Source organism: Urocitellus parryii, chromosome 1 (genome assembly GCF_045843805.1).
Source record: "Urocitellus parryii isolate mUroPar1 chromosome 1, mUroPar1.hap1, whole genome shotgun sequence".
NCBI classification, from domain to species: domain Eukaryota; kingdom Metazoa; phylum Chordata; class Mammalia; order Rodentia; family Sciuridae; genus Urocitellus; species Urocitellus parryii.
Genome location: NC_135531.1, coordinates 192,242,062 through 192,255,049, shown reverse-complemented (window position 1 = coordinate 192,255,049; position 12,988 = coordinate 192,242,062). Strand labels below are relative to the sequence as shown.

Genomic DNA, 12,988 nt, shown 5'->3' with positions numbered 1-12,988 from the left:
TATAAAGAAAACACTAAAATACTGCTGAGAAAAATTAAGATCTTAATTAAGAGAAATTATTTGTTCCTCTATTGGAAGTATCAGTATTGTTAAAACATTAATTCTCCCCAGAAATGGTCTCTTCTTTTTGAAATGTTATTTACATTTATTGTGTTTTCCTTAAGCTAATTAAAAACAAAAATACACCCACATCTCTCTCAGGATCAGAAGGAAATTCAGATTATGTAGTTAAACTCACCAACATTTACCTGTCAATGTGGGTGTCCAACATGTGCTTAACTATCTCCAGATGGGAGAAGATAAGTTTATACACTGTAACAAATTCTTTCCATAAGAATTTAAAATCAGGTCTTTGAAGTGAAAACTGATCGTAAATGAGAGGTTCCAATAAGAAAGAAAAGATGAAAAATCAATGTACCTGTGGTGAGGGCTGCTGGATATATCCCTGCTGTTGGAGCACAGGTTGGCTGACAGGATGACCAGAGGCAGAATAGCCAGCAGTAGGGACTGGCTGCCCAGGTGGTATGGGGGGAGGAGGAGGAGGTGGTGGTGGAGGAGGAGGAGGATGTGGTGGGGGTGCTGCTGTCACAATAAATCCAGACTGCTGCGGAGACTGAAGAACAACAGTGGACTGGTACATGGTGGCATGAGGATCAGAACCATCAGCAGATGCCTGGCGGGCAAGACTCATGTGGCTGAACTGAGAACCAAGGTTATCCTGCTAAAAAAGGGAAAAGTTTGCAATTAATAAGCCTTTTACACATGGTCTGAGCTAATCCATGAAAAGTATTTTATACAAAAAAGAAAAAAACTTCTATATAAAAAAAGTATCTTATACATTTTTAACTGAGTTGCAATAGTATATATTATGGACATCAAACACATCTACAACAGATCTGATTTAACAGAAGAGCACTTTCAAGAACATGAGAACTCTTAAAGCGGAAGGCAGGGCTATTATAATGGCATTATTACAGTTATTTATAAAATATAGCTAATGAGAGCATGCAGAAAAGATCAAAAAATGAAAAGATGTTTATTTAAATAAAGATTAAATACATATTAGTATGTTTAAGTAAAATTGGACATTTTTATATTATACATTTTCTGAAAGTACTTCAAAGACCAGGTAAAGAATAAAGTGATGAATACTTTTTCCTAGAAGGCAGGACTCCAGTTCTGTGCATTTCTGTACCTCAACAATCAAAATCCAATCACCCAGCCCCTCTCTCTAATCTCTTTGATAATAATTTGGTCTTCCATTCTATTCTTCCCTAGTGCCACTAAAGTTAAATGTTACATAAGTGTAATCCAAATGACAGTTTATGCTGCTTCTGCACTCACCTAAGACATTATTATGATTTATGTGTCATCTGACCCAACAGTGTTAAGGACCACCTTCTACTGGTCTAGAAAAATACCACTAGAATAGTATGATGTTTAAATAGAATTATCCTTCTTCCAGGGAGCCACAGATAACAATATATACCTCATTTTATTACAAAGCCAATCCTGAAAAAAAGTGATTTACAAAATTGTGGCAACTGAGTTGCCAAATTAAAGCTGGCATATTTGCAGTTTCTAGTCTGATGGTTTTTAGAAGTAAATTAATGCTATGGAGAAGAAAAAGGATTGCAAATGGGGAACCTGATTTCAATAGTTGAAAATACATAGTTTTACTCTTCCCAAGTAATCTAGTGCCATTACACTAATTCAGTGAATGGATTTGATAGGAAAGAGCATACCTACTGAACATACCTGTTAGCTATACTTAAATAAGTAATATGGTAAAGTATTCTTAAATGAGATACCATATACAACAATGTCAGAGACACACTGAAAAGTCATTTTCTAATTCTAGTGAACATTTCCAAAACATGTTTGAGGCTTTTTGCTATTCTTTTCTGAATATTTTTAACACTATAAAAATTTCTTTTTTTTTTCACACTGGAAGTAACTTTTGGAAATAATTTAGAGCTAAGGCTGATAAATAAGGTTGTCCTAGCTCCAAACAAAGTCACCACCAACAAAACAAAATGTTTCCAAAAAGAGTTGGGGATGATAGTCAGATATAGTTAGTAATCTGACTTGAAATACAATTTCAAAATGTGATGGTCAATATAGTCTAAAAAATAGCAGTATTACTGCAAAAAAATATTAAGGCTGTTAGTAATTTCATTTTAAGGAAAGGAAACTAATGTTTACTTAAAATATACTTCATGCTAGGCATTATGCAGAAGGTACTTTACATTGCTGCTTCAGGGTCACAGCTAATGTGGCAGTGTACTTTATACACTGAGAAGTATAATTTGGGGGCAGACTTTGGATTAAAGGAGGTCCCGTTACTTTATAGTTAGAAATAAAATATCTAGAGATCTTCAGAAAGATACTTAGAAGAGGTCCTCTGAAGCTCTAAGCCACAATTTATTCTAGTAACTGGTACTGAATCTTCTGGACTCATAACACTGGGGACAGAATAGAAAATCTGAATCCAGATAAAACCTGCCATCCTACAACTGCACAGATTCTATACTGATCTCTAAGAGAAACAAAGCTAAAACATTTTAGAACTAGAATAGTCAATCTGAAAATTATCTCATTATGAAAAAGTAGGAAAACATTAGTTTAAATTATCATTATAATAAGCCAATATTACCACTATTTTATGGAAGAGAATTATTACTAACAGATTAGAAAACACTTCCTTTAATACAAATGCACCCCCCTGACATTAAGAAAAATCACAAAAGGTCATAATACACTGATCCCATTCCTGAGTATCTATCACATATCCAACATAAAGAAACAACACAGGAGGTGAATAGAGATATAGTACCACGGAATATTGCTGGGTGGGTGAGACTGGCAGGAGCGGGGGTGGGTAAGGGGCTGTAGAGCACTGAACAGGCTGAGCAGAGGACTGCAGAGGACGAACAGGCTAAAGAATAATAGGTTGGCAAACAATGTTAATGTCAGAATAAAATGCTAGAAGAATTGCATTAAATGGAAATTAATAGTTTTGGGCAACAGCTTTAACATTTACAAAGTCATTTAAAATACAACAGAGGAAACAAAACAATACCAAATGAAGAAACTACACAGTGAAACTTTTGAGAACATTCTATGCCTAAATTTACTTCACAACTAGAAGGATTTTTTTTTGTGATAAAAATACTTCTTTATTATAGATTAATGCAAATAGGTAATTGAGCCATTTTAAATTCTATTATCTAACAAAGACCCCTGGGTTAAATTAGTAAAAGCAAAACTATTTGTACTTTTTTCCTCATTTTTATGGAGGAACTGTCCTATTTAGGTGTATAACACTAAATTATAAATGAAAAAACTTCATTCTTATTATCAGAGAGTAATAACTTACACAATGTTTATGCAAATTATCCTATTTGATAAGGCATGATCAAATACTCTTTTAGGGCCAAAGTTCCTAAATTTTAGCAATTTTGTAAGAAAAATGCATTGTGGGCAACATTAATAGTAACAACTTAAAATAACAACCTTAGTTAACAATACATACATATGCACACACACAAACTCTTTAAAGTAAGGAAGATAAATAATTCCCTTTTAATTAAACATGTTTTATTAAAAGAATACACATTAGGAGCTGAAAAATGAGTTACTAGAAATCTTTATCCACTAATGAAATACTCCTGAGTTCTAGGAAAGAGTTTTTATATGTTTCCTGGGGGCACTAAAAAACAGGTATTCTGAAAAATTAAAAAAAAAAAAAGTTTTGATCATTTGAAAAATTGGGGAATATAGCTGACCATTTATACAATAACATTAGTATATGATTTCATCTCAATCTTATATTTATAAATTTGATTATAAAGGGGATAAGAATACATATAGGCTTGAACACTACTGTGATCCACTTTACAGGTGACAATCAGAACAAGGAAAAAGAAGTGATGTGTAGAAAGTAAGATGCACAAGCAGATGCAGAACCTGGGTACTCTAATCTGTTATTTTTGGTGAAAATGTATATTCATAAAATCTTGCTTTGGACAATAGCTCTGAAGAGAATGATTTAAAAATGTAAGACAAACTAAAGGAATGACTGCTCAGGGAATAATCTAAATCAGGAAAAATTCTGAGGACAACTAAGATTTATGAGTTGCCCTTTTTCAGTACAAAACCAACACTATGGTTTCTAGAAAGCAAAACAAAACAAAAGGTTTAGATTAGTATAGATTCCAATAAAAATGCTAGATTAAAGTGAAAGCACAAAAAGAAAAAAAAAAGTAAATGCTGAACTATCTGTAGAGTAACCTGAGTAACCTCTGGTTGCTCACAAACCTCTGGACTAGAAATGAGCAAGCTTCCTAGAAGATGACAGTGTATATCACACTAATGAGGCACAGTGGCTTTAGAACTTCTATTCAATGTGTTATCAAGACAGATAGCCATTAAGATACAACTTTGAGAAAACTTGACCTTCTATAAGTATCAGATGCAACAAAAATTTTGGTCTTTTTGAGGATAAAAGAAAGAGTACTATGAGAATCAAGAATATGGATTAATGTCTCCCAGTGTCAGATGGTAAAGAGCGAACTGTGGGCTAAAAGACTGATGGATCAAAGTGAAATTCTAAGAAGAAGAGCCTTAGCACTTCCTTTTCTGACTTTGCACTACCTGAAAAACAACATCCATCTAAAGTAATTGGTTTTACATTATATGGTTAAGAAATTAGCCCATTTGGAAGGTTTGGAAATCACAGCATTATTTTGTTTGTTTATTTGAAATTCTGTGAATGAATGATATCAGTGTGCAAAAGATAGCTATTGACATCATTTGATCATTGAGACTTTGCTTTTTTATCTGATAATGAATACCGGAAACACTTAAGACAGTGCCAGGAAAATCAGTCATGGAGTTTGATGCATGCCTCAAAACCTCAAATTATAGCTCAATAAAGCATGTTTTTATACTTTCTTTTAGGATAATCTCTTCTAACTACATCAAAGTTATTTCTGAGGGATAAAAATGTAAAAAATATGATTACAGATAAATCCTCAGAATTTTCTGAAGCTGCCACACTGACATTTTCCCACAAAATTAAATAAAAATGAACTGGATCAAAATCACTCTTGTGAAGCTCTTGTGAAATACATAGCCTGCAAAGACAATTACATGCTAGTAAAATAAAGAGCAAAAATGAATGAAGCCAAGAAAAGAAGTTTTATGTAGTCTGAGTGTGTGTAACCAAATGGAGTTTGGGAAGGAGATATAAGAGTGTCTGGAAGGCACTCTCCTCTACATATATGAATTCATTTGCCTGATCTTAGAAGTGCCTCAAAAACTTTTAAGTTCAATTTAAACAAACATATAAAACAAAAAACCCAACTGCCTTGCCCAAGAGTCTTAATTGGCAGAGGCCAATTATTTTCATGACTTTCGTACTATTTGATAACACAATTAAACTGCTTGTGTATGTTTTTTATCCCCAAAAAACAAATGATATGTCTTGTGAGCAAAGCTAATGAAATTTTTATGCATGGTCTTACATACATTAAAATCATCTTGCAGGGAAAAAGAGGTATAAATAACTTTATAAACTGCTTTTTATATAAATAAATAAACAAAAAATCTTTAAAAGTTAGAAATGAAAATAAGAGTTTAGATTGGCATAATCAAGTTCTCCAAGGATGAAGAACACATCTTTAGGGGAAAAAGATTGAATGTGAAAATATATGTGCAAACACTGAATGTTTAAGCAAATTGAAGAAATTATTAAGAGTACTTCTGCTAAGCAGCTCAGTAAGATCCTGTCTCTAAATAAAATAAAAAATAGGGCTGGGGATGTGGATCAATGGTCGAGTGTCCCTGAGTTCAATACTCAATACCCTCCTATTCCCAACAAAGAGTACTTCTGGGAATTCTCCCAATCTCTGTCTCACTTTCTTACAGGGTAGTTGAATGGAAGAATACCTTGCAGAACTAGAGCAAACCCCTTTAGTCTCTTCTGTTTGATCTGCTGGATCTTACAACAATTTATTTTGCTCACTGAGCCAATAAACAACTTTTATTTTGTTTTAATTTCTCTTTTTGTCCATTTCTTATTGTTATAAAATAGCGAAAAGTAACAGGCATATGAGATATAACCATTCCCTTCTTTCCAAACTATTTTTAGTATTTATTAGTTGAAAGCCCTTGAATTTAAGGCTCACTGTGAGTAATGAGTGGGACATCACTGGTGGCAAAATATTAACATTTTAAGACTTACTTGGGCTACCTTAATTATACTTAGTAAATTTTGTTTCAATATGCAAAAGAAAGTGAACTTGGCATTAGGTAATCGTGGATATGTGCACCTGTGAGAAAATGTGATTAGCTGCTGGTTGTTGAGGTGGTGGGGGTGGCAGAGGTGGCTGTGGAGGTCCAGGCACTTGAGTTCTAACTGGCTGTTGAGTCATAGGAGGATTATACACAACTGGACTTCCATCTGGGTTTATGAAGGGCTGACCTGAAAAATTAGAAAAGGAGAAAAAAGACAATTTACAGTGAAGATTGAAAATAAGTCATTCTACTGACAATTTACAAAACATGTCCACACATTCCTTATCTCCAATTCCAAAACTCCTACTTATAAAAAAAACAAACGATTTTCTTACACTGGGAAATAGACTGATTTGACATGAAGCTATTAAAGTCTTTATTTTTCCTACTTAAATATTCAAATGTTTTGTTGCTGTGTTATTGTCCCAGATCTTACTGAGCTTACTTTATAATACACAGTATTTTCTGAAAAATTCTGAATCATGCAACATATTTTACTCAGTTGTAGGACTGTGTTCCTGTGTGGCTGGCATACATTTTAAAGAAAAAATGCTTGACTATAGGATAATAGATTATTATTCATTAATTTTTATTAGTGGATGAGAAATATTTAACTTAGAGGCTGTGCTGAATATATTTCATTAATGAAGGATAAAATTAAGATGGTTGACAGCTTTAAACTTCAAATTTTGAGTTTGATGGCAGTGTCCTTATTTCATAATTTCAAATTTGAAAAAGTTGTAAGTAATTTATTTTTAATTATAATTTCTAAAACAACTTCTTTTTACTTCCTATGAGCCTTATTCACTGGTAAATGAAAAAGTCAGAGAGAACTTTGGTACAATACTCTGTATACATGTGTTCTAAACAACTCTTTCTTATTATATAATGTAGCATTTCATGTAAAAAAATAGTTAATAGAAATAAAAAGTAAATAAATCTCCCATAATTTTATAGCTAATATTTTGTATATATTCTTCTAGACTTTTATTTGATGAAGCAATAGAGAGATTCAAATATCAGTGTTTTTCTTTACAAGGCACTGAGTTATCATAAAAGAAGAACAATAATTATGTCAAAAACTGTTCACTGGCTATGATACCCTTTTAGTGAGAATACAGAGGAATAGAGATAAATTGAACTAAGAATAGAGATAAATTGAATACATTCTAAAGAGAAAATTAATATTTTCATTTTTAAAAAATTTAAAACATGAGTTAATATGGTTTTGGTGACATGAAAAATTAATTTTTTTAATGACATAAAAAAATTCTTGGGCTGGGGCTGTAGCTCAATTTAATATTTTCTTAAATTGCCTTTACATCATCCTTTCTTACATATTAAACCACTCTCCATTTTATTGTATTTTTTTGAGGAAACTTATGGCATATAATAAAATAATATTCGAGAGAAGACTATACTCATCTATTGCTACAAAATAGGAAAAGTCCACCAAAGTAAAATAATTTCATCAGTTAGCTTCCTGATAATTTATGTGACAGTTATAGACAACAAAAACAAGTCAGGCAAGATATCTGTTGACTGCTAAATAATTTGGAAAAAATAGAAAACAAAAACAAAGTGGTAGAGCACATTTGGATGACAGCTGGATCAGAAGTTATTTAAAGGCTGTCTGCAAAAAGTTAGATGTACTACAACACTTCTCAAAAATCGAAGAAATCATATTTGGACTCACTAAAAGTATATATAATTGATCAGTTTCTCAGTCTATCAACACATAAGAAATTTAATTAAAATTTTTTTTTTGTAGTTGTAGATGAACAGAATACCTTTATTTTTATGTGGTGCTTAGGATTGAACTTAGTGCCTCACATGTGCTAGGCAAGCGCTCTGCCGCTGAGTTACAGCCTCATGTTTTCATGCCACCAAAACCATATTAACTCATATGTTTTGAATTTTTAAAAAATGAAAGTAATGAGTTCTAAGCCATGGTTTTCTCTACTACAAACAAAAGGAAAGGGCAAGGACACTAGAAAGATCTGACACTTCCACTTTTATGTGGCCTAACCACTGCCTTTATGACTACATCATCTACATCCTCAAATTTTAAAGTAAAGGTATCAAAAGACCCAAGATTGCTTTCATTACCTTTCCAAATAATTTTAAAATTAAAATTTCTTTGCATGTTCTCACCAGTGGAATATTTGAATGGTCTTGCAAGAAATAAGAGATATAATTAACTGAATAAATTGCTTTTGATATATTAAATAAAATTGGAATGAAAACAATACATTGGATTATCATAAAAGAAAAACAGAATCAACTATGTGAAATAAACTATTCGTTGACTATGATACCCATTTAGTGAGAATACAGAGGAAGAGAGAAATTTAACTAAACAATATTTTCTTAAATTACCTGCATAACATCCTTTCTTACACAATAAACTGCTCTCCATTTTTCTGCAATCTTTTAAAAGATCATGTTTTCTCTCTATAAATCATTTTTTGTCACTCAACATAGTGAGATATATTATAAGTGTGGTTTATATATCTCTCTGAGATTTAGATTCCTTCTCTATAAATGGGGATTTCACCTACCTAACAACGTTGTTATAAAGATTATAAATGAAGTATTCAAAAACACCTAACACAGGATATGGCACAAAGTAAATGCTCAATAGATGTACTATTAGTTAACTGCAAAAAATAAGAACATGTATGGTCAATACTAATTCATAATGACTATTCATTTTCTTTCAACAAATTATGTCTCAGAGCTTTTCCTCTGTAGAAAACAACCACCACATTCTCAGCAGAAATTAAGTATGGGATTTTTTTCCACTTCATTTTATATAATGATTAAGAGCTGTTTACTTGGTTCTTCTTCATAAAATACATACCCAGAATTTGTTTTATTGAATGAAGCTCTCTCAAAGGTGGCTGTCTCATTTCTAGGAAATGAACTAATCTTTAATTGTAGTTAGGCCATTATTTAGCCTTGAAGATTTCATAGATGTCATAGGGGAAAGTGCCTTCTGTTTTTTTCTTTGACTTTTTTTAAATTGGAAAGTGCTTTCTGATTTAAATGTCTTAAAATTTTCTAGGGTAAGTTTTTTTTTTTTTCTAAACACTGTTCATCTTTTTATTGAATATTCTGGTAAATATTTCACATTAATACAGGCTACATTTAGTAGAGCCATTAAGGGTAAGTGTTTTTATTAAAGTTCTTAGGAAAATGTCAGTTATTTGTGAAAAATAAAAAGCTGTCAAACACTTGCACAGATAATACATTTACAAAGTATCTTTTATTTTCAGATAATTTCTACTATCTCAACTGAAATAAACAACTTTTTCTGGATACCAACCTGTTTGTGGGTTGATCAGAATACTGCCAGGTGGTATGCCTGTAGCTTCCAAGGGAAGCAAAAAGAAGCTAGTGCTAGGAGATGCGACTTGCCCATTTAGGCCACCATCAAAGGAAAGAGAACTATGAGTGCTGACAGTTGGATAGACGACAGGTGCGCCATGAGAAGACTGGCTGAGAGCTGTACCTGGAAGAGGCTGCTGGATGTGAGAAAGAGAGCCCGTAGATGACCCTACACTACCAGAAGACTCAGAACCTAGGGGAGGAGTAATGAAAAATATGGATTTTTTAAACTTTATATAAAAACATAGGCTTTAACAATGTTACAATAAAATTCACATTGCATAACATGCAGTTATCACATAAAAGCAATGGCTATTTTTGATTTACTGTTCAATTTGCTTACCCTCCCCCCAACACAAACAAGTTTAATAAGCAAACTGATCACATTAAGTTGTCAAAAAGTCATAGCCAAAGCATGCAACTTAAGCAAGTTTATAATAACATCAGCCACGGACAGCCACAAAAAGCACATTATCCACATTCCCAAAAGGACAAAGTTATGTGCATTTTACCTTTTAGATTAACACCTAGGAATATACAGATTACAATTTTCCCCCAGGAAAAAGAACTTAGTACGGCTAAATGCCGCAAACCTCTTATATCAGAAACCCCTTATCTATAAGAACACAGAAAGATTAAGAATAGTGTAGGAAATAACAGAAACGATAAATTCTCTATTGAGAGAAACTGTCAAGTTTCACTGCAGAATTTCATTTCTCAGCTTACAATCATAGCATTTCTATAATGTAAACTCAACTTTCAATTTTCTTATCAAGGGACAGAGATAGCACCAAATATATTCCAAGTACTTACATTTAGCATCAGCTTAAAATTTATTTCTCACTAAATTAATAAACTAATTTGATAACTGAATCTGACTGCTTTTATGCTTGCAATCTATGTAATCTCTACCACAGAGATGGAAAATGGCATTGACTTCCAGCATAATGGGTAACGGTGGACAATGAGACAATGAAAGAATGGAAAATATTTGAACAATGCATATAGTTAGATTAGGTTTTGAAAATGAAAGTTGACTTTGGGATAGACAGTCTTTTTTTTTTTTTTTTTTTTTGGCATTGGGGACTGAACTTGGGGCACATTACCATTGAGCTATATCACTAATCTTTTTTATTTTAGAGATAGGGTTTTGCTAAATTGCTGAGGCTGGCCTCAAACTTTAGATACTCCTGTATATCAGCCTCTTGAGTTGCTGGGATTACAGGCATGTGCCACTGCACCTAGTGAGTTGGAGAGTCATTAATGAAATGAAATAAACCACTATGATGAACCATATAGACTGCCTTAGGAAAGACAGTTTCTATTTTGTATCAAAATGGCTCTTGACAAGAACTCCATCAATTTATCCTAGGAATTAAAAAAATCATTTTCCCTATTAAAGGATTAAGTAATATTTATTTTCACCTTTGAAGATAACATAGACTGTTTATACTACATGTTCTCAAAATGTTTTAATTTGGCTCTTTTTCTAAATGACTTTCTCATAATGCAGTAATAGTTCTTTTTTAGAATTGTAACCATGAAGTGGCCATTTTAAAATAAATGCATATTTGGTACATATGCTGATTTTTTCATATTCATAATATTTGCCTATCTTTAGCAAGACATCATAGTCACTAAGATATTTTTAATATATCCATATTTTAAGTTAAAAAGGTGGCAATTGAAATTCACAAGTCTTAAACATTTAAAGCACTGGCTATAGTCAGGTATTTAAAAATTTGGTTATCCTGAAATGTACCCTTCAAATCTTGCCTGCATAATGCTAGGTATCTATACTAATCCCCCAAATCCAGGGAGAAACAGCCATTTCTGAACTTCCTGTTTATTGGGGACGGGGGCGGGGGGTGGGGGAGGGATAAATATCTACAAGGGTCCTAAAAGGATACATAAGCTTCTTTTGTATTGAAGTCGACTAGTAAAATTGTAAAAAGAAAAAGTTATATATCAATGTATTCTAAACACAAAACAGTTAAGAGAATGAGACTATTAAAATTTCCAGCCATTGATAACAGTTACATCATACTATTTTTCCTTGGTTTTTAAATTTCTTAAAAACTTCTAACAATTTTATTCATTTTGGAAAGGGAAATATAGGACTTCATGAAAAATATCAATCAATACCTGACAGTATTAGCTGAAAACCCAGTGTTAAATAATTGAAGGTAAGAAATCATGCTTTCCAAAAAGAAATAAGCAATGAAGAATTTTCAATTACCTCTGGGCACCAAGAGGTGTGCCATTAAACCTACCTAATTTTGTCACAACAAACAAAAATTTTTATTTTGATTGAAATTTGTAAACTATCTCTAAGAATGAATTCTAATGTTAGTGCACTACAGGTAGCAATTTTACATTTTAGATAATCAAAGCCACATAATAAAAAGTTAAGACAACATCAGGAAACTAATATTTTGATTAGATAGGATTAAGCAGATATTTATACCTGTTTTAGAAAGCCTGCCTATGCTTTTGCTGCTTCCAGAACTATCACCTCTTGTCAGGACCGAGATTCCACTAAAACTGCTGGCTTTGGTTACAGCAGGCTTCAAATTTCGCAGGGAACTATCTGAATCTGTGCTGCTCCAGGGCCGTGGTTCTGAGTATTTCAACTCATTCTCAGTGCTGCTTTGATGGCTATTGGTTGATCTCCCTGAAGCATCTTTATTAACTCTGTAATTTAGAAATAGAACTTTGAAAAGCTAATAGGGGAAAGAAAAGAAAGAATAAAGAAAAAATGCTTTAATTTTTCAATACTGCATTGAAAACATGCTTCCAATACCTAAATATCTGGCGCCTCTGCTGGGTACTACTAGCATCCTCGTCTTGGATTCTGTTGGCATTTGAATAAGACATTTTAATTTTTATTAACATCAGTCAGATATTTACCAAAATAGATGTCAAAAATTCTCTTACCTTTTGTCAATAATGTAATTCTCTTGGGAACATAGGGACTAGAAAGAAAGGAGAGAGATAAAAAGTTGAGCTTTAGTCAAATACATAATGCCACTTGTAAACCAACAATGACAACAAAATTCACACGTAATAATATTTAAAAAGTATCCCCACCCCCAAAAAACCTCCAAATTGGTGATAAGAATAAGGATACACATATAAATTATAATGGAATTTTTTGTGGCTTGGAGATACTATGCTTATTTTTATTTTGTACTAGAGACACTTTGCCATTGAGCTACACCCCCAGCCCTCCTCATTTTTTATTTTGAGCTGGTCTCACTAAATTGTTTACAGCCTTGCTACATTGTTGAGGCTGGTG

The 12,988-nt window shown here is 32.6% G+C and overlaps 1 protein-coding gene across 5 annotated transcripts in view; it reads right to left on the bottom strand.

Moving 5' to 3' along the window:
- Positions 1-12,988, bottom strand: part of R3hdm1 (R3H domain containing 1) — a 95,704-nt gene that overhangs the window by 50,395 nt on the left and 32,321 nt on the right. For 3 of the 5 annotated variants that reach the window (XR_003300668.2, XM_026387814.2, XM_026387834.2), the window contains 7 exons: positions 12,628-12,665; positions 12,494-12,544; positions 12,158-12,384; positions 9,629-9,883; positions 6,336-6,487; positions 2,837-2,938; positions 419-721 (listed from right to left, as the gene is read on the bottom strand). Coding sequence is in view for 4 of the 5 variants with exons in the window: in XM_026387814.2 (XP_026243599.1) it covers positions 419-721; positions 2,837-2,938; positions 6,336-6,487; positions 9,629-9,883; positions 12,158-12,384; positions 12,494-12,544; positions 12,628-12,665 (1,128 nt within the window). In the remaining variant the exon portion in view is untranslated. The remainder of the gene's footprint in view (positions 1-418; positions 722-2,836; positions 2,939-6,335; positions 6,488-9,628; positions 9,884-12,157; positions 12,385-12,493; positions 12,545-12,627; positions 12,666-12,988) is intronic. The other 2 variants (XM_026387821.2, XM_026387826.2) reach the window with 2 other exon arrangements.